The sequence below is a fragment of the Salvelinus alpinus genome, chromosome 9, assembly GCF_045679555.1.
Source record: "Salvelinus alpinus chromosome 9, SLU_Salpinus.1, whole genome shotgun sequence".
Lineage (NCBI taxonomy): Eukaryota > Metazoa > Chordata > Actinopteri > Salmoniformes > Salmonidae > Salvelinus > Salvelinus alpinus.
The window spans coordinates 7,905,824-7,933,074 of record NC_092094.1 but is presented as its reverse complement, the minus strand read 5'-3'; the positions used below and the strand labels follow the sequence as shown (position 1 = coordinate 7,933,074).

Here is a 27,251-nt window from a genome sequence, read left to right as displayed (position 1 = left end):
AAGAATCCCGGAACATGTTCCAGTCTGTGATAGCAAAGCAGTCCTGTAGTTTAGCATCTGCTTCATCTGACCACTTTAGTCACTGGTGCTTCCTGCTTTAATTTTTGCGTGTAAGCAGGAATCAGGAGGATAGAGTTGTGGTCAGATTTACCAAATGGAAGGCGAGGGAGAGCTTTGTACACGTCTCTGTGTGTGGAGTACAGGTGATCTAGAATTTTTTTCTCTCTGGTTGCACATTTAACATGTTGATAGAAATTTGGTAGAACTGATTTAAGTTTCCCTGCATTAAAATCCCCGGCCACTAGAAGCGCCGCCTCTGGGTGAGTGGTTTCCTGTTTGCTTATTTCCTTATACAGCTGACTGAGTGTGGTCTTAGTGCCAGCATCTGTCTGTGGTGGTGAATAAACAGCCACGAAAAGTATAGCTGAAAACTCTCTAGGCAAATAGTGTGGTCTGCATTTTATCACAATATACTCTACTTCAGGCGAGCAAAATCTAGAGACTTCCTTAGATTTCGTGCACCAGCTGTTGTTTACAAATATGCAGACCCCACCCCCCCCTCGTGTTACCGGAGTGTGCTGTTCTATCCTGCCGTGCAGTGTATATCCCGCTAGCTGAATATCCATGTCGTCATTCAGCCACGATTCCGTGAAACATAGGATATTACAGTTTTTGATGTCCCGTTGGTAGGATATTCGTGATCGTACCTCGTCTAGTTTATTGTCCAATGATTGCACGTTGGCGAGTAATATTGACTGTAACGACAGCTTTCCTACTAGCTTTCCTACTCGCCTTCTGCGGATCCTTACGAGGCACCCCGTTCTGTGTCCTCTGTACCTGCGTCTCTTCCTCTTGCAAATAACTGGGATGTTGGCCTTGTTGGGTGTTCGGAGAATGTCCTGTGCGTCCTGCTTGTTGAAGAAAACATCTTTGTCTAATCCGAGGTGAGTGATCGCTGTCCTGATAACCAGAAGCTCTTTTTTTGCCGTAAGATACGTTTGCAGAAACATTATCTACAAAATAAGTTACAAATAACGCAACCCCCCCCCCCCCCCTCCCACCACCACATAATAGCACAATTGGTTGGGCGCCCGTAAAACTGCTGCCATTTCTTCCGGCGCCATTTACACTCAAAGGTAGATACTCTACAGACTCCAATTAAACGTTGTCCTTTTTGTACTGTATATGTAAACAAGCTGCTCCAGGCAACGAGAAAGAGAGATGTGGGTTTTATTCAGAAGACACTGTTCCATTCCAAATACACTCAAAGGTCAAGCGCAGTGGAATGCATTTTGTTTGAATTCTCAAAGTATTTTAATTCCCAGTTTATGTGTAGAGGTCTAAGGGGCAATATGCATATTTATAAACTCGGTAGTTTGTGTCCTGGATGTTGATTGGCTGAAAGCTGTGGTATATTTAAGCAATAAGGCACGTGTGGTATATGGCCAATATACCACTGCTAATGGCTGTTCTTAGGCACAACGCAATGCAGAGTGCCTGGAAACAGCCCTTAGCTGTGGTATATTGCCAATATATCACAGACCCCCCCGTGTCTTATTGCTATTATAAACTGGTTACCAACGTAATTAGAGCAGCAAAAATAAATGTTTTGTCATACCCGTGGGATACAGTCTGATATACCACGGCTGTCAGCCAATCAGCATTCAGGGCTCGAACAACCCAGTTTATAACAGACAATATCCCACGGGTATGACGTAGAATGACCTGTTTACTGCTCTGATTACGTTGGTAACCAGTTTATAATAGCAATAAGGAACCTCTGGGGTTTGTGGTTTCAGGCCAATTAACCACAGCTAAGAGCTGTATCCAGGCACTCTGCATTGCGTTGTGCGTAAGAACAGCCTTTAACCGTGCTATATTATCCATACGCCACACCCCTTCGGGCCTTATTGCTTCAGTAGACTAAATTAGACTCCCCCTGCGCATGAAAAATACATGTCATCTCTTATCAGAGCACCTTTATGTATCAACAACATCATCCTTCTGGTCTGTCACTCCACTCCAGGGAAAACCTTCTAGAAAGCCTCCTGCTTTCAAGTCCAGTGGAATCAGATTTATAAATAGAATATGTTCACTTATAAATAGGGAAGCTGCTGTATTGAATAATTCAACTAGAAGAGGTAAGAAAAAAACGTTGCTTACTTTTCAACTCTTATGGATCTATTTTTTGCATACTGTTTTTACCAATCTATTTCTTAACAATCGGTTTCCTTGAGCAGGAGAATGAACTTTACTGACCCAATCTGAGTGAGTTTTGGGATTCTGTATAATTACCATAACCCCCCCCCCCCCCCCCCCATAAACCCATAGTCATGCATAGTTCCACTTTACCCTAAATCAATGAGTCAGGGGTCAGTCCATCACACAGTGATTTAACTGATGTACAGTCCCACACATGTTCCACTAGCCTGGTAATTACCGGACTGATGATCAAACCTCACAATACCTATAGCATCACTATGAGGCAGTTGGGGGGGGGGGGGGGGGGGTCATTGACTTCCCATTTCCTGAGTGAGGCGGATCCATCGGTGCCAGGCAGGCATATCCAGATAACTGCATGCAGGTTTGTCTTTGATCAGGGTTGGGCGTAGGGACGAGAGAAGGTAGAGAGAGCGGACTACAGATAAGCCTGGCAGACTGGTGTAATTAAACTTCTACTTCCTCCCTTCCTCCCTCGGTTCTCTCCCCCATACCCACTCCTAGTGCTGATGTATCCCTGGCCCCAGGCCCCGAGGCAGGCAGAAGAATACACGCCCCATCCGATTGGAACATTTACATCCTCATTGAAAAGCAATGAGAAAAAAATTAGAATTTGGAATTCAGGAAGGAAACTGAAATTCCAATGTCTGTCTGTCTGTCTACCACCTGTCTGTCTGTCTGTCTGTCTGTCTGTCTACCACCTGCCTGTCTACCACATGTCTGTCTGTCTGTCTACCACCTGTCTGTCTGTCTGTCTACCACATGTCTGTCTACCACCTGCCTGTCTACCACCTGCCTGTCTGTCTGTCTGTCTGTCTACCACATGTCTGTCTACCACCTGCCTGTCTACCACATGTCTGTCTGTCTGTCTGTCTACCACCTGTCTGTCTGTCTGTCTGTCTATCTACCACCTGTCTGTCTATCACCTGTCTGTCTGTCTGTTTACCACCTGAATGTCTACCACATGTCTGTCTGTCTGTGTCTGTCTACCACATGTCTGTCTGTCTGTCTGTTTGTCGTCGGTCTGTCTACCACATGTCTGTCTGTCTGTCTGTCCTGTCTGTCTACCACCTGTCTGTCTGTCTACCACCTGTCTGTCTGTCTACCACATGTCTGTCTGTCTACCACATGTCTGTCTGTCTACCACCTGTCTACCAACTGTCTGTCTGTCTGTCTACCAACTGTCTGTCTGTCTGTCTGTCTACCACCTGTCTGTCTTACACCATGGCATGCTGGGTTCAACCGTCTCTGGGGTCACAGAGACAGCAATAATGTCAGGTGCTCAGAGGGAAAAACACTAACAGCTCCTGTCCCTCTGTCTCTGTCCCTGTCTCTCTGTCCCCCTGTCTCTGTCCCTCTGTCCCTGTATCTGTCCCTGTCTCGGTCTCTGTCTCTTGTGTGAAGGTTATCAGTGGCTCCAACCTGCCTGTCCCGCGGAGCGGCAAGGCCCTGGACCCCTTCGTACGCGTGGAGATCCACAGTGTCCACTCAGACTCCTGCAGGAGACACACAGACACTGTCAGACACAACTGTGAGTTCTCCAAGCGACTGGCCCACGGATTCAATATGATCACCCCCTTTTTCCATCTATGCACCTTTTTAAAGGCAATGTTTCCTTGTTCGTAGAGACCGCACTCACGGTAAACGTTGCATAAGTCAGATCAATCGGAAATTACCTTTAAAATGTCAATTGCACTATGACGCGGATCTCCCGCGGTCCGGATTGAATCTACTTAATGGTAACCGAGCAACTGTGTGTGCTGAAGCATAGATAGAGACGAGTACACATGAGGCACCGCGACTCAGACGTGGTTAGATTGGAGTGTGAGTGAGTCCTGTTACAAAGGCATGAACAAACACGACGGTGAAGCAAACAAAACTAGAGTATGTGAAGGAACCTATGACAGTCAATGTCTGGAAATAGACAGTCAACGTCTGGAGAAGACAGTCAATGTCGGGGAAAGACAGTCAATGTCTGGGAAAGACAGTCAATGTCGGGGAAAGACAGTCAATGTCTGGGAAAGACAGTCAATGTCGGGGAAAGACAGTCAATGTCTGGAAATAGACAGTCAATGTCTGGAAATAGACAGTCAATGTCTGGAAATAGACAGTCAATGTCTGGAAAAGGCAGTCAATGTCTGGAAAAGGCAGTCAATGTCTGGGAAAAGACGGTCAATGTCTGGAAATAGACAGTCAATGTCTGGAAATAGACAGTCAATGTCAGGAAATAGACAGTCAATGTCAGGAAATAGACAGTCAATGTCGGGAAATAGACAGTCAATGTCGGGAAATAGAAAGTCAATGTCTGGGGGAAAGACAGTCAATGTCTGGGGAAAAGAATCAATGTCTGGAAAAAGACAGTCAATGTCTGGGAAAAGACAGTCAATGTCTGGGGAAAAGACAGTCAATGTCTGGGGAAAAGACAGTCAATGTCTGGGGAAAAGACAGTCAATGTCTGGGGAAAAGACAGTCAATGTCTGGAAGAAAAAACGGGCTCACCCTACACAGTCTCAGAGTGATACAGTGTACAGAGGAGCAGACTAGCTGTGATCTCAGAGTGATACAGTGTACAGAGGAGCAGACTAGCTGTGATCTCAGAGTGATACAGTGTACAGAGGAGCAGACTAGCTGTGATCTCAGAGTACTGTTTGAATCTACAGTCAGAGCCCATACTCACAGAGACCAGTCTCCTGCCCTAGGAAACCACTTTATACAACTTGAATTCTTCTCCCCGTGAATCCAATTCCCGTGCCGACAGCTCTTGGGCTTCCGAGGGTGAAATGTGCTGATGAGCTAGCCTCTTCAAAAAGGCACAGTGTGTGTCCCAAAGTGCACTCTTTCCCCTATGTAGTCCACTACTTTTGACCAGGGTCCAGGTAGTGCACTTTAGGCTATAGTGTGTAATTTGGGATGCACCCGGTCTGGTTTGCCTTTAGAGGAGTAGAGGGCTCATCCTTTAACTACAGTAGGCTACACTAGACCTCAGAAAGAACACAGAGGACAGAGAGACACTAGACCTCAGAAAGAACACAGAGGACAGAGAGACACTAGACCTCAGAAAGAACACAGAGGACAGAGAGACACTAGACCTCAGAAAGAACACAGAGGACAGAGAGACACTAGACCTCAGAAAGAACACAGAGGACAGAGAGACACTAGACCTCAGAAAGAACACAGACGACAGAGAGACACTAGACCTCAGAAAGAACACAGAGGACAGAGAGACACTAGACCTCAGAAAGAACACAGAGGACAGAGAGACACGAGACCTCAGAAAGAACACAGAGGACAGAGAGACACTAGACCTCAGAAAGAACACAGAGGACAGAGAGACACTAGACCTCAGAAAGAACACAGAGGACAGAGAGACACGAGACCTCAGAAAGAACACAGAGGACAGAGAGACACTAGACCTCAGAAAGAACACAGAGGACAGAGAGACACTAGACCTCAGAAAGAACACAGAGGACAGAGAGACACTAGACCTCAGAAAGAACACAGAGGACAGAGAGACACTAGACCTCAGAAAGAACACAGAGGACAGAGAGACACTAGACCTCAGAAAGAACACAGAGGACAGAGAGACACTAGACCTCAGAAAGAACACAGAGGACAGAGAGACACTAGACCTCAGAAAGAACACAGAGGACAGAGAGACACGAGACCTCAGAAAGAACACAGAGGACAGAGAGACACGAGACCTCAGAAAGAACACAGAGGACAGAGAGACACGAGACCTCAGAAAGAACACAGAGGACAGAGAGACACGAGACCCCAGAAAGAACACAGAGGACAGGCTGCACTCACTAGAGAGGAGAGAGGACAGGCTGCACTCACTAGAGAGGGGCAAGACAAGGAGAGAGCACACTAGGCGTATACACTATACCTACAATACAGTAATGACATTTGTGACTTCGATTTTTGCTACTTGAGACTATATAACAAGTTGTATTTGCATATTCAAGTATATCACGTATACACAGGTCAATGTGGACCATTTCAATAACAACTTGCGAAACATTTCCATAATTTGAAGTCTGGGTGTACAATAACACGTGTTTCTGTCTGTTTTAAAAACATCCCTTAGAAAAAAAACACAGGACATGTCTCATTCATCCTCCTCTGTCTGCTTTCAACTGCCCTCAGCAACACTGAACTCATCAACAGAGTGTGAAAGATGCAACTCAAGAGGCTAATTGTTTCATGATAGCATCAGATATAGTAGCACCCTACTCAGTGCACAGCTTTGACCAGGGCCCACATAGAGCTCTGGTCTAAAGTAGTGCACTATATAGGGAATAGGGTTCTATAAGGGCTCTGGTCTAAAGTAGTGCACTATATAGGGAATAGGGTTCTATAGGGCCCTGGTCTAAAGTAGTGCACTATATAGGGAATAGGATTCTATATGTGCTCCCGCACATTGGCTAACCGGGCTATCTGCATTGTGTCCCGCCACCCGCTAACCCCTCTTTACGCTACTGCTACTCTCTGTTTATCTTATATGCAAAGTCACTTTAACCATATCTACATGTACATACTACCTCAATCAGCCTGACTAACCGGTGTCTGTATATAGCCTCGCTACTGTATATAGCCTCTCTACTGTATATAGCCTCGCTACTGTATATAGCCTCGCTACCGTTTATAGCCTCTCTACTGTATATAGCCTCTCTACTGTATATAGCCTCGCTACTGTTATTTTTCACTGTCTTTTTACTGTAGTTTTTAATTCTTTACTTACCTATTGTTCACCTAATACCTTTTTTGCACTGTTGATTAGAGCCTGTAAGTAAGCATTTAACTGTAACGTCTACACCTGTTGTATTCGGCGCACGTGACAGATAAAGAGGGAGAGATAGATGACAGGGGGGGAGATAGATGACAGGGGGGGAGATAGATGACAGGGGGGGGGGGGAAGATGACAGGGGGGGGAGATAGATGACAGGGGGGGGACAAGAGAGAGATGGATGACAGGAGGGGGGGGGGGGGTGGTGAGAGAGAGGGAGTGATAGATGACACGATGGGGACAAGAGGGAGAGATAGATGACGGGATGGGGACAAGAGGGAGAGATAGATGACGGGGGGGGGGTCAGAGGGAGAGATAGATGACGGGGGGGGGGGGGGTCAGAGGGAGAGATAGATGACAGGATAGATGACAGGGGGGGAGATAGATGACAGGGGGGGGAGATAGATGACAGGGGGGGGAGATAGATGACAGGGGGAAGATGACAGGGGGGGGGGAGAGATAGATGACAGGGGGGGGATAGATGACAGGGGGGGAGATAGATGATAGGGGTGGGATGACAGGGGGGGGTAGATGACAAGGGGGAGGGGAGAGATAGATGACAGGGGGGGAGAAAGATGACAGGGTGGGGGTACAAGAGAGAGATGGATGACAGGAGGGGGGGGGGGGTGGTGAGAGAGAGGGAGGGATAGATGACAGGATGGGGACAAAAGGGAGAGATAGATGACGGGGGGGGTCAGAGGGAGAGATAGATGACAGGGGGGGGACAAGAGAGAGATGGATGACAGGAGGGGGGGGTGGTGAGAGAGAGGGAGTGATAGATGACACGATGGGGACAAGAGGGAGAGATAGATGACGGGATGGGGACAAGAGGGAGAGATAGATGACGGGGGGGGGGGGGGGGGGGTCAGAGGGAGAGATAGATGACAGGGGGGGGAGATAGATGACAGGGGGGGGGATAGATGACAGGGGGGGGATAGATGACAGGGGGGGGGGGGGACAAGAGAGAGATGGATGACAGGAGGGGGGGGGTGGTGAGAGAGAGGGAGAGATAGATGACGGGATGGGGACAAGAGGGAGAGATAGATGACGGGGGGGGGGGGGGGGGGTCAGAGGGAGAGATAGATGACGGGATGGGGACAAGAGGGAGAGATAGATGACGGGGGGGGGATAGATGACAGGGGGGGAGATAGATGACAGGGGGGGGGGGATAGATGACAGGGGGAAGATGACAGGGGGGGTAGATGACAAGGGGGGGGAGAGATAGATGACAGGGGGGGAGATAGATGACAGGGTGGGGGGACAAGAGAGAGATGGATGACAGGAGGGGGGGGGGGGTGGTGAGAGAGAGGGAGGGATAGATGACAGGATGGGGACAAAAGGGAGAGATAGATGACGGGGGGGTCAGAGGGAGAGATAGATGACAGGGGGGGGACAAGAGAGAGATGGATGACAAGAAGGGGGGGGGGGGGTGGTGAGAGAGAGGGAGGGATAGATGACAGGATGGGGACAAGAGGGAGAGATAGCTAACAGTGGGGGGGGGGGGGTCAGAGGGAGAGATAGATGACAGGGTGGGGGGAGGGGGGGACAAGAGAGAGAGATACAGTGGGGAGAACAAGTATTTGATACACTGCCGATTTTGCAGGTTTTCCTACTTACAAAGCATGTAGAGGTCTGTAATTTTTATCATAGGTACACTTCAACTATGAGAGACGGAATCTAAAACAAAAATCCAGAAAATCACATTGTATGATTTTTAAGTAATTAATTTGCATTTTATTGCATGACATAAGTATTTGATACATCAGAAAAGCAGAACTTAATATTTGGTACAGAAACCTTTGTTTGCAATTACAGAGATCATACGTTTCCTGTAGTTCTTGACTAGGTTTGCACACACTGCAGCAGGGATTTTGGCCCACTCCTCCCTACAGATCTTCTCCAGATCCTTCAGGTTTCGGGGCTGTCGCTGGGCAATACGGACTTTCAGCTCCCTCCAAAGATTTTCTATTGGGTTCAGGTCTGGAGACTGGCTAGGCCACTCCAGGACCTTGAGATGCTTCTTACGGAGCCACTCCTTAGTTGCCATGGCTGTGTGCTTCGTGTCGTTGTCATGCTGGAAGACCCAGCCACGACCCATCTTCAATGCTCTTACTGAGGGAAGGAGGTTGTTGGCCAAGATCTCGCGATACATGGCCCCATCCATCCTCCCCTCAATACGGTGCAGTCGTCCTGTCCCCTTTGCAGAAAAGCATCCCCAAAGAATGATGTTTCCACCTCCATGCTTCACGGTTGGGATGGTGTTCTTGGGGTTGTACTCATCCTTCTTCTTCCTCCAAACACGGCGAGTGGAGTTTAGACCAAAAAGCTCTATTTTTGTCTCATCAGACCACATGACCTTCTCCCATTCCTCCTCTGGATCATCCAGATGGTCATTGGCAAACTTCAGACGGGCCTGGACATGCGCTGGCTTGAGCAGGTGGACCTTGCGTGCGCTGCAGGATTTTAATCCATGACGGTGTAGTGTGTTACTAATGGTTTTCTTTGAGACTGTGGTCCCAGCTCTCTTCAGGTCATTGACCAGGTCCTGCCGTGTAGTTCTGGGCTGATAACTCACCTTCCTCATGATCATTGATGCCCCACGAGGTGAGATCTTGCATGGAGCCCCAGACCGAGGGTGATTGACCGTCATCTTGAACTTCTTCCATTTTCTAATAATTGCGCCAACAGTTGTTTCCTTCTCACCAAGCTGCTTGCCTATTGTCCTGTAGCCCATCCCAGCCTTGTGCAGGTCTACAATTTTATCCCTGATGTCCTTACACAGCTCTCTGGTGTTGGCCATTGTGGAGAGGTTGGAATCTGTTTGATTGTGTGTGGACAGGTGTCTTTTATACAGGTAACGAGTTCAAACAGGTGCAGTTAATACAGGTAATGAGTGGAGAACAGGAGGGCTTCTTAAAGAAAAACTAACAGGTCTGTGAGAGCCGGAATTCTTACTGGTTGGTAGGTGATCAAATACTTATGTCATGCAATAAAATGCAAATTAATTATTTAAAAATCATACAATGTGATTTTCTGGATTTTTGTTTTAGATTCCGTCTCTCACAGTTGAAGTGTACCTATGATAAAAATTACAGACCTCTACATGCTTTGTAAGTAGGAAAACCTGCAAAATCGGCAGTGTATCAAATACTTGTTCTCCCCACTGTAGATGACAGGGGGTGAGAGAGGGAGGGATAGATGACAGGGTGGGGGGGGGGTGGAGACAAGAGGGAGAGATAGATGACAGGGGGGGGGGGGACAAGAGGGAGAGATAGATGACAGGTGGGGAGGGGACAAGAGGGAGAGATAGATGACAGGGGGGGGGGACAAGAGGGAGAGATAGATGACAGGTGGGGAGGGGACAAGAGGGAGAGATAGATGACAGGGGGGGGAGGGAGGGGGGACAAGAGGGAGAGATAGATGACAGGGGGGGAGGGAGGGTAGGGGGAGAAATAGATAGAGAGTTCACCTATTCATAGGAGCTTCGAGTTGATGGGGGATTGAGGGTGGAAATAGTAACTGTTCTGGCTCCCTCCCACAGCTCTGAGCCCTCGTTGGGACTCGGCCATGAACTTCACCGTCTCTGTCCCTGACCTCAGCCTCATCCGCTTCACTGTAAGAGACCAGACAGGACTCACCTCTGAGTTTATAGGACAGTACACCATCCCCTTCATCAGCATGAAGAAAGGTGAGAGGTGGAGGAAGAGGAGAGAGAGGGAGGGGGAGGAAGAGAGAGAGGGGGAGGATGAGGAGAGAGAGGGAGGAAGAGAGAGAGAGGGAGGATGAGGGTTAGCGAGGGAGGGGGAGGATGAGGAGAGAGCGGGAGTGGGAAGAAGAGGAGAGAGAGGGAGGGGGAGGATGAGGGTTAGAGAGGGAGGGGGAGGAAGAGAGGGGTAAAGAGAGAGAACACACAGTCAGGAGTGATTGACTTAATCAGGCCTAAACAGTGACATTGGCTGTGTTCCAATCCACAAGGATGCTTCCTTTCGAGGCAGGTAGGCAGCATCCTTTGTATTGAGACGTCGTATCCATTAGTTGACTGTGCTTGTATTCCATCTCTCCAGGGTACCGCTGGGTTCCTCTCCTGTCTAGAGAGGGCTATAGCCTGGATCCAGCTTCTCTCTTCGTCTTCATCTGGTACTCCTAGAACCTCCTAGAACGTCTCCATCTGATAACTTCTCCTTGTTAGAGCTTCTCCTTGTCCAGGCCTAAGCATTGCATCTCAGCCTGGATTCAGCGTCTCTCTTCGTCTACTTCTAGAACCCCCTGGAATCTTCCTAGAACGTCTCCATGTGTGGCATATCTAGTACCACTTCATTCCTCCATTACCCAGGCTCAGCATTGATGAAGGCCATTTGCTAGTTCCAGGCAGCAGGAAGTCAATAAAAGTGGATTTAGGTACTGTATGATATAGATATCTGATTTATTGGCATAGAACAAGTCTGATATACAGTATTGTACTGAAACTAGTGGTATAGATCTCAAGGGATCAGCAGTCACTGTACAAAGTAAGGGTATTTCAATCGTTGAAGTATTGACGCATAGTGACTCGAAGGAGTTCCCGAAGTTCATTTAAAAAACTTGAGTCTGCATTCAACTCTGTGGATGAAGTCATGGTGGAGTTGAGGTACTTGGCAAGAGATGGGACTGGGACTGACTAAGGCTGGGGACGGGAGGGAAGGCTGGATGGGACTGACTAAGGCTGGGGACGGGAGGGAAGGCTGGATGGGACTGGGACTGACTAAGGCTGGGGATGGACGGGAGGGAAGGTTGGATGGAACTGACTAAGGCTGGGGACGGGAGGGAAGGTTGGATGGAACTGACTAAGGCTGGGGACGGGAGAGAAGGCTGGATGGGACTGACTAAGGCTGGTGACGGGAGGGAAGGCTGGATGGGACTGGGACTGACTAAGGCTGGGGACGGGAGGGAAGGCTGGATGGGACTGACTAAGGCTGGGGTTGGGAGGGAAGGCTGGATGGGACTGGGACTGACTAAGGCTGGGGACGGGAGGGAAGGCTGGATGGGACTGACTAAGGCTGGGGACGGGAGGGAAGGCTGGATGGGACTGGGACTGACTAAGGCTGGGGATGGACGGGAGGGAAGGTTGGATGGAACTGACTAAGGCTGGGGACGGGAGGGAAGGTTGGATGGAACTGACTAAGGCTGGGGACGGGAGAGAAGGCTGGATGGGACTGACTAAGGCTGGTGACGGGAGGGAAGGCTGGATGGGACTGGGACTGACTAAGGCTGGGGACGGGAGGGAAGGCTGGATGGGACTGACTAAGGCTGGGGTTGGGAGGGAAGGCTGGATGGGACTGGGACTGACTAAGGCTGGGGATGGACGGGAGGGAAGGTTGGATGGAACTGACTAAGGCTGGGGACGGGAGGGAAGGAAGGCTGGATGGGAGGGAGGGAAGGCTGGGAAGGCTGGATGGAAGGGAGGGAAGGTTGGATGGAACTGACTAAGGCTGGGGACGGGAGGGAAGGAAGGCTGGATGGGAGGGAGGGAAGGCTGGGAAGGAAGGGAGGGAAGGCTGGATGGAGAATAAAGTAGAATAATCTATTACAGATATGACAATCAACCGCTTACAATGATGGAAAACCTTGTAACAAAAACATTCAAAACGTTCATGACTTACAATACTTTACAAGGAACCAATCAATGTGCCACAGCTCTAACAATAGAATCGTCCCGGGACTAAAAGGATTCTCTTAAGACCAATGTGATTGTCTCAGAGTTAAGATACAAATAACACATAAAACAAAGCATTTAAAAGGGCTAGCAGCAGCCGCCACAGTTTAAAGGCTAAAAGACCAAACCCTTGAGAAAGGCCCCGGGGGGCTGTGGGGAATATAAATAACATTTCATAAGACGTTTATATTATTGAAACCAATACAGTATACAATGTAGTCTATTCTCATCCCTACCCTCAATAACTCCCTCTGAGTCCCTAGTGGCCCTGGTCAAAAGTAGTGCATTATATAGGGAATATTGTCCCATTTGGGACTCAGTCCCTTATGAATGACTCAGTGCAGTGCAGAGCAGGTAGCCCAGGTCAGTAGCCTCCTGGGAGAATGGTGATTGACGGCATTAAGATTACATGACTGGTAAATCTCTTCAATGGATCCCTGCATCCCACCTCTGCATCAAATCAATACATTCCTACGCATGACTCAGCCTAATCACATTCATAGGGGCTGAGCTGGGGATGGGACTAGGACTGAGCTGAGGATGGGACTAGGGCTGAGGATGGGACTAGGGCTGAGCTGAGGATGGGACTAGGGCTGAGGATGGGACTAGGGCTGAGCTGAGGATGGGACTAGGGCTGGGCTGAGGATGGGACTAGGGCTGAGCTGAGGATGGGACTAGGGCTGGGCTGAGGATGGGACTAGGGCTGGGCTGAGAATGGGACTAGGGCTGGGCTGAGGATGGGACTAGGGCTGGGGATGGGACTAGGGCTGAGCTTGGGATGGGACTAGGGCTGGGGATGGGACTAGGGCTTGGGATGGGACTAGGGCTGAGCTTGGGATGGGACTAGGGCTGGGACTAGGGCTGGGCTGGGGATGGGACTAGGGCTGGGACTAGGGCTGGGCTGGGACTATGGCTGAGCTGAGGATGTGACTAAGGCTGAGCTGAGGATGGTACTAGGGCTGGGCTGAGGATGGGACTAGGGCTGGGCATGGGACTAGGGCTGAGCTGAGGATGGGACTAGGGCTGGTCTGGGACTAGGACTGGGGATGGGACTAGGGCTGAGCTTGGGATGGGACTAGGGCTGGGGATGGGACTAGGGCTGGGACTAGGGCTGAGCTTGGGATGGGACTAGGGCTGGGGATGGGACTAGGGCTGGGACTAGGGCTGGGACTATGGCTGAGCTGAGGATGGGACTAGGGCTGAGCTGAGAATGGGACTAGGGCTGGGCTGAGGATGGGACTAGGGCTGGGGATGGGACTAGGGCTGGGCTGGGACTAGGACTGGGCTGGGACTAGGGCTGAGCTTGGGACTAGGGCTGAGCTTGGGACTAGGGCTGGGGATGGGACTAGGGCTGGGGATGGGACTAGGGCTGGGGATGGGACTAGGGCTAGGGTTGGGCCTAGGGCTGGGGATGGGACTAGGGCTAGGGTTGGGACTAGGGCTAGGGTTGGGATGGGACTAGGGCTGGGGATGGGACTAGGGCTGGGACTAGGGCTGGGGATGGGACTAGGGCTGGGCTGGGGATGGGACTAGGGCTGAGCTGGAGATGGGACTAGGGCTGAGGATGGGACTAGGGCTGAGGATGGGACTAGGGCTGAGGATGGGACTAGGGCTGAGGATGGGACTAGGGCTGGGACTAGGGCTGGGCTGGGGATGGGACTAGGGCTGGGCTTGGGATGGGACTAGGGCTGAGCTTGGGATGGGACTAGGGCTGAGGATGGGACTAGGGCTGAGCTGGGGATGGGACTAGGGCTGAGCTTGGGATGGGACTAGGGCTGGGGATGGGGATGGGACTAGAGCTGACCTGGAGATGGGACTAGGGCTGAGCTGGGGATGGGACTAGGGCTGAGCATGGGACTAGGGCTGAGCTGGGGATGGGACTAGAGCTGAGCTGGGGATGGGACCTAGGACTGAGGATGGGACTAGGGCTGAGCTGGAGATGGGACTAGGGCTGAGCTGGGGATGGGACTAGGGCTGGGGATGGGACTAGGGCTGGGGATGGGACTAGGGCTGAGCTGGGGATGGGACTAAGGCTGAGCTGGGGATGGGACTAAGGCTGAGCTGAGGATGGGACTAGGGCTGAGCTGGGGATGGGAGGGAAGGCTGGATGGAGGGGAGTGTGACTGACTAAGGCTGGAGATGGGAGGGAGGGATGGAGCCAGCCACACGCTCTCATCTATCACTGTAATAACACAATCAGGCCATTAAGACATGAGATAGGAATCACAGTATAAACAATATTACATTTTACAACAAATGATCTACACACATAACAAATAGTCAATTATGAGTTAAATAATGGTTACAATTAATTACACATTTTCAAAACATACATTTCCTTCATTTTGTTCACATTGAGATATAAAAAGACAAGGAAGATACAGTGTAGAGAATATATTCTAAATCTTGTGTCCAGAATCAGACTAGAGTCTCCCTGCTAGCCCTAGTCCCTTGTAACATTTCATTCTTTGAATCCAAACACCCTCCCAGAACCACTAGTAGCGGCAGCAGGATGTCGACTCGTCTATATAAAGGAGCAGGACGTTGACTCGTCTATATAAAGGAGCAGGACGTCGACTCGTCTATATGAAGGAGCAGGATGTTGACTCGTCTATATAAAGGAGCAGGACGTTGACTCGTCTATATGAAGGAGCAGGATGTTGACTCGTCTATATAAAGGAGCAGGATGTTGACTCGTCTATATAAAGGAGCAGGATGTTGACTCGTCTATATGAAGGAGCAGGATGTTGACTCGTCTATATAAAGGAGCAGGACGTTGACTCGTCTATATAAAGGAGCAGGACGTCGACTCGTCTATATGAAGGAGCAGGACGTTGACTCGTCTATATAAAGGAGCAGGACGTTGACTCGTCTATATAAAGGAGCAGGACGTCGACTCGTCTATATGAAGGAGCAGGATGTTGACTCGTCTATATAAAGGAGCAGGACGTTGACTCGTCTATATAAAGGAGCAGGACGTCGACTCGTCTATATGAAGGAGCAGGATGTTGACTCGTCTATATAAAGGAGCAGGACGTTGACTCGTCTATATGAAGGAGCAGGATGTTGACTCGTCTATATGAAGGAGCAGGATGTTGACTCGTCTATATAAAGGAGCAGGACGTTGACTCGTCTATATAAAGGAGCAGGACGTCGACTCGTCTATATGAAGGAGCAGGACGTTGACTCGTCTATATGAAGGAGCAGGATGTTGACTCGTCTATATAAAGGACAACAACACATCTATGGTTGCTACTGCAGCTTGCCGGCTGTCCGTTCATTCTATTTGTTAGGTTGCCAGAGACGTGACCCAGTCGTTAAGTATTTTTGTTCTATATCTATGGACGCGACCAAGTTGTTCGTTCTAAATGTTTCGTTGCCATGGTGGCTAGCAACGCTCTTACCCCTCGCTTGCTAGCTAGCCAACTACGGCTAGCACAATCAGGTCAAACAGTGCAGCTAGAATAAAAGCAAAGGAGCTGTGTTTGTTTAAGCTGTTTTGGGTACATCCATAACGATGAGCTAATGATGCGAGATTTCGTCTGGCATACAACATTTGCTGTCTCTCGTCGGGACACTGTTCAGAGGAGCTAGCCAACTACGAAGCTAACGAAGCAATCACTTCAAACTCAAGCTGGTAAAACAGCAAAACTAGCTGCATTTCAAGTCGTTTGACCTATTTTTCTAATGACATTCAGTTGCCGGACAGCATGGCAACGGAATATTTAGAACTAAGGATAGAACAAAAGACTTCACGACTGAGAACCGAACCCGATCTTATCTCAGCCAGTCATGAATCAGCTAAATGTTTATATGGATATTTACGAAGAAAAATGCTGGTAAGACAGAAAACTAGCTGCATTTCAAGTCGTTTGACCTGTTGTTCTATTGACATTTCTTTGTATATCCATTAAAAAAAAGATGCCGATTCATGATTTCGACTGGCTGAGAAAAGATGTCCGTCTCGTCCTGACGCGTTAATTCTCAACAGGACAGTAGAGATCGAACTTCAATACTGGAAACAATGTTGCACATGTCGAGAGACAGACAGCAATGTTTATACAAACCAAATGTTAGGCTGGAAGCGAGGTGACATCATGTCTAGGTGTGGACAGTGGACATCATGTGGACATCATACAGTGGACATCATGTTAATGAATTGGCTTCGCTGGGCTGATGGGACACTGGATGCTCAAAGGTTTCTCAGATTAAACAGAAAACAAAATGGCCGTTTTTTTGCATCGTAGATGTACCTGTGCTAAACATGTTTCTTAGAATGGCTTAGAACACGTCTCAACCAATCACAATGCTTGTTTTGACCAACCCGTTGTAGAATTCTCCTTAGATGCTGATCTTAGGTTGAGTTTTTACTTCCCTCTCTTATGGTAGAGTTCTGGATTAGATGAGGATTGTTAAACAGATCACAGATCAGTGCCAATAGAACAGACAAAGTTTTAAGTGTAACAAATCCTCTAACGCTCCATGGAAGTTCCTGTATAGCACTGCCATCTAGTGGTGGCAGGCTGGCATCACATCACCTCTCCAGAATGGTGTTCAGTAGGGAGAAAACATTTTGAAACGGAATGAGGTACTACCTGTTCTTGCCCAATGAAAGACACTTCTTTTTGTTTATCCAAATGTTTTCAAACGGAGTGAAACAGGGAGGGACAGTGCTACTTGGATTGTGTCCAATAAGAAACGCTCATCTTCGGTTTCCGCACTAGGCATCAGATTTCCCAGTAGGAACCACTGTGCAACGGTGTAAAAAGTTATGCTACGATGCGCCCTAATGAAAAGGCCCCAGGCACCCGATTGTCCAGTAGGAACCACTCCTCTGTGTCCATGTTGTTCTGTTCCAGTCTGACGTTGGTTGAGGCCACAAAGACTTTCCTGCTCTTCACGGTCACCTCTAACTCGCGGTCTTGCACGGACGACATGTCACGGTACTCTATCTACAGACAGACGGAGAAAAACAATACTTTGTTATTCATTTTTACGTTTAAATATTTTAAATGTGTTTATTTTGCATTTAGCAAAAAGGTCAGAGACAGATTATAAATGTAGCACAGGGAATGTCTGGCCATACTAACGGCAAACTACTGACTTTATACTGCACCACGCCACCCACAGTGTCTACTACACTCCCACAGTGTCTACTACACTCCCACAGTGTCTACTACACTCCCACCGTGTCTACTACACTCCCACCGTGTCTACTACACTCCCACCGTGTCTACTACACTCCCACCGTGTCTACTACACTCCCACCGTGTACACTCCCACCGTGTCTACACTCCCACCGTGTAGACACTCCCACAGTGTAGACACTCCCACAGTGTCTACACTCCCACCGTGTCTACATGATTGATGTGATGAAGCCAGTGGACTCTGCACTCCCACAGTGTCTACATGACTGATGTGACGAAACCCATATACTCTGGCCCCATGGCTCTCCAGTCTACAAGCCTTTTATTGCTTAATGAGGACAGTCCACAGCAGGCCTATTGTCATAAATAACTCCAAACAGAGGCTGCAATTCTAGCTATTGAAAACATCAGACTAAGTATGTTTGACTGTTTCATAATTGAAGCCGTGTTGAGGCATGAACTGTAGATAACGTGCTGCTCACACTGCTAAAGTGACAGTTGAATATTCCTTCTTCCCTTTGCTTACGGGCATACATACATTTTGAGTTTCTCAACAAGGAAACCTAACTTTATGTGTGGAACAGAGGTCTAAGACACTGTGTCTCAATGCTAGAGGCGTCACTACAGACCCTGGTTCGATCCCGGACTGTATCACAACCCCGGCCGTGATCGGGAGGTCCCATAGGGGCGGTGCACAATTGGTCCAGCTTCGTCCGGGTTTGGCCATCATTGTAAAATAAGAATTTGTTCTTAACTGATTTGCCTAGTTAAAGGTAAATAATGATGTACCAGTTCATTGAAGGTAGGGTTGTGGTTGTTGCGGACCACCTTGGTCTTCCTCTTGGATCTTTTGAGGGGGTCTGGCTTCAGCCTGGTGACCACATAGGCATCTGGACACGAACCATTGGCCAACCTCTGATGTATTAGAGCAGAGAGACAAGTACAACAGTTATAGTGGGGAAGAAGAAGAAGAAGAAGATAAAGAAGAAGAAGGGGATAAAGAAGAAGAAGAAGATAAAGAAGAAGAAGAAGGGGATAAAGAAGAAGAAGAAGAAGAAGAAGAAGAAGAAGAAGAAGAAGGGGATAAAGAAGAAGAAGAAGAAGATAAAGAAGAAGAAGAAGGAGATAAAGAAGAAGAAGAAGGAGATAAAGAAGGAGAAGAAGAAGAAGATAAAGAAGAAGGAGATAAAGAAGGAGAAGATAAAGAAGAAGAAGAAGAAGATAAAGAAGAAGGAGATAAAGAAGAAGAAGAAGGAGATAAAGAAGGAGAAGAAGAAGAAGATAAAGAAGAAGGAGATAAAGAAGGAGAAGATAAAGAAGAAGAAGGAGAAGAAGATAAAGAATAAGAAGGAGAAGAATAAGAAGATAAAGAATAAGAAGGAGAATAAGAAGGAGAAGAAGAAGTAGAAGAACACGACTCACAATGTTCTTGAGGTGTTTGACCAGGACAGAGAGCTTGTGGTCGTTGTAGGAAATGTAGAGTTGAATCTGGGGTCCACCGTCTGCAACACAACAGGTAAGAGTTAAATATACTACACATAACATTTTCCTCTAGGGGTGCTCTTGAGCCAAAAAGGTTCCCCAGCCAAAATGAACAGAAATATTGTCCAGAAACTACCTCATTTGAACAGACAGCCCTCCCAAAACCCTTGAAAAAAAGCTTGTATTGCAAAAATGATGCTACCCTATCATTTTAGGTAATCAATTGTCAGATTTCAAACATAAAGCATAACATTTGAGTCATTTAGCATACTTATAGTAGCAATTAGGGTTACGTGCCTTGCTCAAGGGCACATCGGCAGATCTTTCAACTAGTCGGCTCAGGGATTCAAACCAGCGACCTTTTGGTTACTGGACCTGCCGCTCATAAAGAAGTGGTGCTTCAAGAAGCATTGCATTACCTCTGTCTGATTTCACAGAGTTGGGAGTCCTGGTCTTGGGTCCATCCAGAAACAAACGGCATACGTACTCATTCTGTAGATGGCACAGTTAAATATGCTATAGACCCCGGGTCAGTGGGATTCAAACACAGTTAAATATGCTTTAGACCCCGGGTCAGTGGGATTCAAACACAGTTAAATATGCTTTAGACCCCGGGTCAGTGGGATTCAAACACAGTTAAATATGCTTTAGACCCCGGGTCAGTGGGATTCAAACACAGTTAAATATGCTTTAGACCCCGGGTCAGTGGGATTCAAACACAGTTAAATATGCTTTAGACCCCGGGTCAGTGGGATTCAAACACAGTTAAATATGCTTTAGACCCCGGGTCAGTGGGATTCAAACACAGTTAAATATGCTATAGACCCCGGGTCAGTGGGATTCAAACACAGTTAAATATGCTTTAGACCCCGGGTCAGTGGGATTCAAACACAGTTAAATATGCTTTAGACCCCGGGTCAGTGAGATTCAAACACAGTTAAATATGCTTTAGACCCCGGGTCAGTTCATGGGATTCAAACACAGTTAAATATGCTTTAGACCCCGGGTCAGTTCATGGGATTCAAACACAGTTAAATATGCTTTAGACCCCGGGTCAGTTCATGGGATTCAAACACAGTTAAATATGCTTTAGACCCCGGGTCAGTTCATGGGATTCAAACACAGTTAAATATGCTTTAGACCCCGGGTCAGTTCATGGGATTCAAACACAGTTAAATATGCTTTAGACCCCGGGTCAGTTCATGGGATTCAAACACAGTTAAATATGCTTTAGACCCCGGGTCAGTTCATGGGATTCAAACACAGTTAAATATGCTTTAGACCCCGGGTCAGTTCATGGGATTCAAACACAGTTAAATATGCTTTAGACCCCGGGTCAGTTCATGGGATTCAAACACAGTTAAATATGCTTTAGACCCCGGGTCAGTGGGATTCAAACACAGTTAAATATGCTTTAGACCCCGGGTCAGTTCATGGGATTCAAACACAGTTAAATATGCTTTAGACCCCGGGTCAGTTCATGGGATTCAAACACAGTTAAATATGCTTTAGACCCCGGGTCAGTTCATGGGATTCAAACACAGTTAAATATGCTTTAGACCCCGGGTCAGTTCATGGGATTCAAACACAGTTAAATATGCTTTAGACCCCGGGTCAGTGGGATTCAAACACAGTTAAATATGCTTTAGACCCCGGGTCAGTGGGATTCAAACACAGTTAAATATGCTTTAGACCCCGGGTCAGTTCATGGGATTCAAACACAGTTAAATATGCTTTAGACCCCGGGTCAGTGGGATTCAAACGGTGAAGATCAAACAATGACGGCCTTTTCCGTGACTCGAATAAGAAGACGAAGAAGAAGAGGAAGAAGGAAGATGGAGGACTAGAACTTACGCCTTTACATGGTCCTTCGAACAGTTCCTTCAGATACTTATTCAGCAGGGACATTTTTCTGCCTGGAGTGAACGACATCTTGAACCATTTGGGGAATCTAACCAATAATGAAAAGAGCATGAATAAATATGAATTAAATTGAATTGAATGTATTCACATTAAATGGGACACACTTCTATGCGTGTCAAGGAGCGAGTAGATGGTGTAATTCAACAGTATTGTAGCTCAGACTCACTGTGGGAGCGTAGACTCTATGAAGTGTTTCTTCAGCTCTTTGTGTATCAGCCCAAACTGGCCAAACGTCTTCTCACTGATCAGAAAGCCGTCCTCGATGGTCACCCTCAACTCAAAAGTCTGAAATTACACATCGTCAAAAGTCTTCCCGAAGACACAATGAAGTGTACACTTTAAACTGCTCAGGAGCACTTTGACATTGACAGAAGTAAGTATCTTAGTGAAAATCTCACATTTATCACACATCGTATCATTATCACGTTATCTCCCTTCGAAATTACACAATTGTAAAAAAGGGATTTTAGGAGTCGCTGCATGAAAATACTACACTTTTAGAAAACAGGTTATTGGGGTGTCCCGACATTAGCACCCTTTATGGTTCCAGGTATATTTTTTGGGTGGTTCCAGGAAGAACCCTTTATGGTTCCAGGTATATTTTTTGGGGGGGTTCCTGGAAGAACCCTTTTGGGTTTCACGTAGACGGACAACCGATCTTCTACCCACCAGACCGAAAACCCATGTCCTACTCACCGGACAGACAACCCATTGCCTACCCACCAGACCGAAAACCCATGTCCTACTCACCGGACAGACAACCCATTGCCTACCCACCAGACAGAGAGGGGGAGAGGGTGGCTCTGGAAACAGCCTGGCTAGTATATCCAGTCTGTCTTTATAACAGAGGGGTGGAGAGGGTGGAGAAGGGGAGAGGTAGAGAGGTGGAGATGTAGAGAGGGTGGAGAGTGGGAGAGGGTGGAGAAGTGGAGAGGGTGGAGAGGGGGAGAGTGGGAGAGGGTGGAGAAGTGGAGAGGGTGGAGAAGTGGAGAAGTGGAGAGGGGGAGAGTGGGAGAGGGTGGAGAGGGTGGAGAAGTGGAGAGGGTGGAGAGGGGGAGAGGGTGGAGAAGTGGAGAGGGTGGAGAGGGGGAGAGTGGGAGAGGGTGGAGAGTTGAGAGTGGTAGAGGTGGACAGGGGGAGAGGTGGAGAGGCTGAAGAGGTGGAGAAGGGGAGATGGTGGAGAGTGGGAGAGAGGGGGAGAGGGTGGAAAGGGGGAGAGGTGGAGAGGGTGGATAGGGTGAGAGTGGGAGAGGTAGAGAAGAGGTGGCGAGGGTGGCTCTGGAAGAGACTGGCTAGTATATCCAGTCTGTCTTTATAACAGATAGCTAGATGTCTTTACACTCAGTCAGCAGTCTGCCATTTCTCTCAATACTAATATGTGTAAACTTGCTGTCTCTATGGCATTTCATCATCTAATTGAGAGTTTAGCACATAGGCCTAAGTGTTTATAAAGTCACGTTTTAAATTGACAGTGAGCTTAACATGGCCATAGCACTTAGGCCCAATGAGGGAAATGCTGTGTATCTGATAGGTGTAAAGGAGTCAGCAATAGTCCTGTTTGTCCATTTTGAGACGCCGTAGCCAGTATTCACTTCCTCAAAAAGAATAACTCAAGAAATTTTACACCTAACTGAGATGTTTGGCGCAGTATTTCTCAATGAAAAAATGTGCATGAAAACGAGTCGTCTCTCGTCGAATGACAACAAAAACTTTATTGAAGAATCCCTAATGTTGACCAATCAACATGACGAAGGGGCGGAGACTTCGGCTACCGACTTGCCTTGACAAAAAAATGTGCTGTGCCTGAACAGTCGGGAAAAAAAGTCCAAAACGAACTAAAACGTCACCAAAATGCCGTCATATAAAATACACCAAGTGTTCTGAAACTGTTTTGGCTGGGAAGAACGCAGACGCCTTAAACGATACGGCAACAATGTTTACCTGGCCTATCAGAGGACAAGATGGAGCTACCAATTCCACCACATTGCTTAAGGGGGGGGGGGGGACAGAGACACTCACCACATCCTTGCCCTTCACGGTGTACTTCTGTATGACAGCTTCCTGGATGTTGCTGTTGGGGGAGGTGTTCTGAGAAGGGCTGGGTGGCGCCAGCTTCTTCCCAGAGGACTGGACCATGGTGTGGATCAGGAAGTTGAGCTTGACCGGGAAACTGCCCATGCTCTCCTTGATCTTCCTGCAAGACAGAAGTACAAATCAAATCAAAGTTTATTTGTCACGTGCGCCGAATACAACAGGTGTAGACCTTACAGTGAAATGCTTACTTACAGGCTCTAACCAATAGTGCAAAAAAAGGAATTAGGTGAACAATAGGTAAGTAAAGAAATAAAACAACAGTAAAAAGACAGTGAACAATAACAGTAGCGAGGCTACATACAGACACCGGTTAGTCAGGCTGATTGAGGTAGTATGTACATGTAGATATGGTTAAAGTGACTATGCATATATGATGAACAGAGAGTAGCAGTAGCTGGATGGATGGACAGGCAAAAACCTGTCGTTTTTAGGTTCATACACGGACATTAAAAGGATAGAACCCAGAGAGAGATGGAAAGAGGTGTCCGTGTATTTATTAGTAATAGTACGAGTGTCTTTAGTATGTAAGATGTTTCCAGACGAGAAGAGGAGTGTCAGAATCATATTACTTGGTAAAGTAGGACGTAGCCTCCATCTCAGAGTCCTGAGGTTTCAGGTTGTTCTGAACATACAGCAGGTCCTGGATGTCGTTGAGCTCCGGCATGCCTGCACCCAGCATCTACACCCACAGGCACACATTTAAGCATTCTACAATGTAACACACCTTCATGACAATGTCATAAGCATGTCATAATGCTTCGTAAACTTTTACTAAGGTTTTTTTCATAAGTAGAATTGTAGTTAGTAAGTAGTTAGAGGGACTGACCAGCTGCAGTAGGCTGAGCACCAGGGTGGTCATAAGCCTGTCATAATGCTTCATAAAGTGTTACTAAGGTGTTAAGAGGCATACTGACTAGCTGCAGTAGGCTGAGCACCAGGGTGGTCATAAGCCTGTCATAATGCTTCATAAAGTGTCACTAAGGTGTTAAGAGGTATACTGACCAGCTGCAGTAGGCTGAGCACCAGGGTGGTCATAAGCCTGTCATAATGCTTCATAAAGTGTTACTAAGGTGTTAAGCGGTATACTGACCAGCTGCAGTAGGCTGAGCACCAGGGTGGTCATAAGCCTGTCATAATGCTTCATAAAGTGTCACTAAGGTGTTAAGAGGTATACTGACCAGCTGCAGTAGGCTGAGCACCAGGGCGGTCATAAGCCTGTCATAATGCTTCATAAAGTGTCACTAAGGTGTTAAGAGGTATACTGACTAGCTGCAGTAGGCTGAGCACCAGGGTGGTCATAAGCATGTCATAATGCTTCATAAAGTGTCACTAAGGTGTTAAGAGGCATACTGACTAGCTGCAGTAGGCTGAGCACCAGGGTGGTCATAAGCCTGTCATAATGCTTCATAAAGTGTCACTAAGGTGTTAAGAGGTATACTGACCAGCTGCAGTAGGCTGAGCACCAGGGTGGTCATAAGCCTGTCATAATGCTTCATAAAGTGTTACTAAGGTGTTAAGCGGTATACTGACCAGCTGCAGTAGGCTGAGCACCAGGGTGGTCATAAGCCTGTCATAATGCTTCATAAAGTGTCACTAAGGTGTTAAGAGGTATACTGACCAGCTGCAGTAGGCTGAGCACCAGGGCGGTCATAAGCCTGTCATAATGCTTCATAAAGTGTCACTAAGGTGTTAAGAGGTATACTGACTAGCTGCAGTAGGCTGAGCACCAGGGTGGTCATAAGCCTGTCATAATGCTTCATAAAGTGTCACTAAGGTGTTAAGAGGTATACTGACCAGCTGCAGTAGGCTGAGCACCAGGGTGGTTATAAGCCTGTCATAATGCTTCATAAGGTGTTAAGAGGTATACTGACCAGCTGCAGTAGGCTGAGCACCAGGGTGGTCATAAGCCTGTCATAATGCTTCATAAGGTGTTAAGAGGTATAGTGACCAGCTGCAGTAGGCTGAGCACCAGGGTGGTCATAAGCCTGTCATAATGCTTCATACGGTGTTAAGAGGTATACTGACCAGCTGCAGTAGGCTGAGCACCAGGGTGGTCATAAGCCTGTCATAATGCTTCATAAGGTGTTAAGAGGTATACTGACCAGCTGCAGTAGGCTGAGCACCAGGGTGGTCATAAGCCTGTCATAATGCTTCATAAGGTGTTAAGAGGTATACTGACCAGCTGCAGTAGGCTGAGCACCAGGGTGGTCATAAGCCTGTCATAATGCTTCATAAGGTGTTAAGAGGTATACTGACCAGCTGCAGTAGGCTGAGCACCAGGGCGGTGCGTCGTCGGATGGTGTTGTAGGCTTCACAGCAGAGCTCTACGAAGCGATGAAACCTCTGGGGTTTCTGACCCCCGCCGGTGATGAAGTGCTGCATCTCTGAGGTGAAGACGAATGGAGTCCGGTCCCTACCATCACAGAGAAGAGGGGTGTCAGTCACATGGTAGATAGTTGGTAGTGCTGCCAACATTTAGTTAATTTTTGGGGGGGTTATTAAACAACGAATTGACTGACATCGGTTAAATACTTGAATTACATTTATTTATTTGTGAGCCCAACGTGCCGTTTCTCTAGAGAGAAATCAAATCATCCACGAGAGAAATCAACTCTAGACCTATGTGGGACGCTGGGCTGAAGGGAGGTGTAGTTTCCATTAAACAAATATTCAACATAGTTCAGCGCAGAAACATGTTAATTAACTACGATGACCATAAGCCATTGCACCATTTTTTCCCTGTCTCGGACACGTCAGAGAAGAAGAGGCTAATCGAGAAGTTTCACTCTCGACAGAATCTTGTCCAAAATAATCCCAATGCATTTCTATTGTCATATTGGACCTAAACTTGTTGCCTGCCTCCCCGGCGTTGGGACAACGACTCCCATTGTTAGGGCATAGACATGAGCATCTCATCATTATATACAGATCCCTGGACAGATAGACTTTTACGCCCGCTACGTTAGGTTAGATACACACAGACCGCATGAGAGAGGAATGTACACAACACAATGACGAAAGAGACAGAGATAGTTCACGTGAAATGTAAAATGATTTTGTCAGACAAATAGGATGACTACAGACAGTACAGTATGGAGAGACATAACGTTAGATGGTCTGGCTGGCTGCTACTGTCTGATCAGAGATTATCATTAAAAAGCTCTACAATCTAAATCGAAAAACCATGATTTTATATTTTTTAAATAATCGATCCGAAAACCGAACCGACCTCAAAAAGCACTAATCGTTCAGCACTAACAGTTGGTAACTTACACAGGGGAGTAAATAGAATGGAGCTCCTTACACAGGGGAGTAAATAGAATGGAGCTCCTAACTAGAATGGAGCTCCTAACACGGGGGAGTAAATAGAATGGAGCTCCTAACACGGGGGAGTAAATAGAATGGAGCTCCTTACACGGGGGAGTAAATAGAATGGAGCTCCTAACACAGGGGAGTAAATAGAATGGAGCTCCTAACACGGGGGAGTAAATAGAATGGAGCTCCTAACACGGGGGAGTAAATAGAATGGAGCTCCTAACACGGGGGAGTAAATAGAATGGAGCTCCTAACACGGGGGAGTAAATAGAATGGAGCTCCTAACACGGGGGAGTAAATAGAATGGAGCTCCTTACACGGGGGAGTAAATAGAATGGAGCTCCTAACACAGGGGAGTAAATAGAATGGAGCTCCTAACACGGGGGAGTAAATAGAATGGAGCTCCTAACACGGGGGAGTAAATAGAATGGAGCTCCTAACACGGGGGAGTAAATAGAATGGAGCTCCTAACACGGGGGAGTAAATAGAATGGAGCTCCTAACACGGGGGAGTAAATAGAATGGAGCTCCTTACACGGGGGAGTAAATAGAATGGAGCTCCTTACACGGGGGAGTAAATAGAATGGAGCTCC

At 47.6% G+C, this 27,251-nt stretch overlaps 2 protein-coding genes across 3 annotated transcripts in view; one reads left to right on the top strand and one right to left on the bottom strand.

The window, feature by feature from the left end:
• Positions 1 to 11,406, top strand: part of LOC139584233 (1-phosphatidylinositol 4,5-bisphosphate phosphodiesterase zeta-1-like) — a 39,075-nt gene extending 27,669 nt beyond the window's left edge. Inside the window, exons 8-10 of the mRNA XM_071415846.1 lie at positions 3,625 to 3,755; positions 10,555 to 10,694; positions 11,071 to 11,406. Of these exons, the coding sequence (XP_071271947.1) occupies positions 3,625 to 3,755; positions 10,555 to 10,694; positions 11,071 to 11,153 (354 nt within the window). The 3' untranslated portion in view covers positions 11,154 to 11,406. The remainder of the gene's footprint in view (positions 1 to 3,624; positions 3,756 to 10,554; positions 10,695 to 11,070) is intronic.
• pik3c2g (phosphatidylinositol-4-phosphate 3-kinase catalytic subunit type 2 gamma) overlaps positions 11,406 to 27,251 on the bottom strand; it is a 41,495-nt gene continuing 25,649 nt past the window's right edge. For both annotated transcript variants that reach the window (XM_071415844.1, XM_071415845.1), the window contains exons 26-34: positions 25,601 to 25,757; positions 23,914 to 24,023; positions 23,270 to 23,444; positions 21,417 to 21,535; positions 21,182 to 21,278; positions 19,747 to 19,819; positions 19,268 to 19,347; positions 18,635 to 18,760; positions 11,406 to 17,650 (exon numbers count right to left, since the gene is read on the bottom strand). In XM_071415844.1, coding sequence (XP_071271945.1) covers positions 17,468 to 17,650; positions 18,635 to 18,760; positions 19,268 to 19,347; positions 19,747 to 19,819; positions 21,182 to 21,278; positions 21,417 to 21,535; positions 23,270 to 23,444; positions 23,914 to 24,023; positions 25,601 to 25,757 — 1,120 coding nt within the window. In that variant the 3' untranslated portion in view covers positions 11,406 to 17,467. The remainder of the gene's footprint in view (positions 17,651 to 18,634; positions 18,761 to 19,267; positions 19,348 to 19,746; positions 19,820 to 21,181; positions 21,279 to 21,416; positions 21,536 to 23,269; positions 23,445 to 23,913; positions 24,024 to 25,600; positions 25,758 to 27,251) is intronic.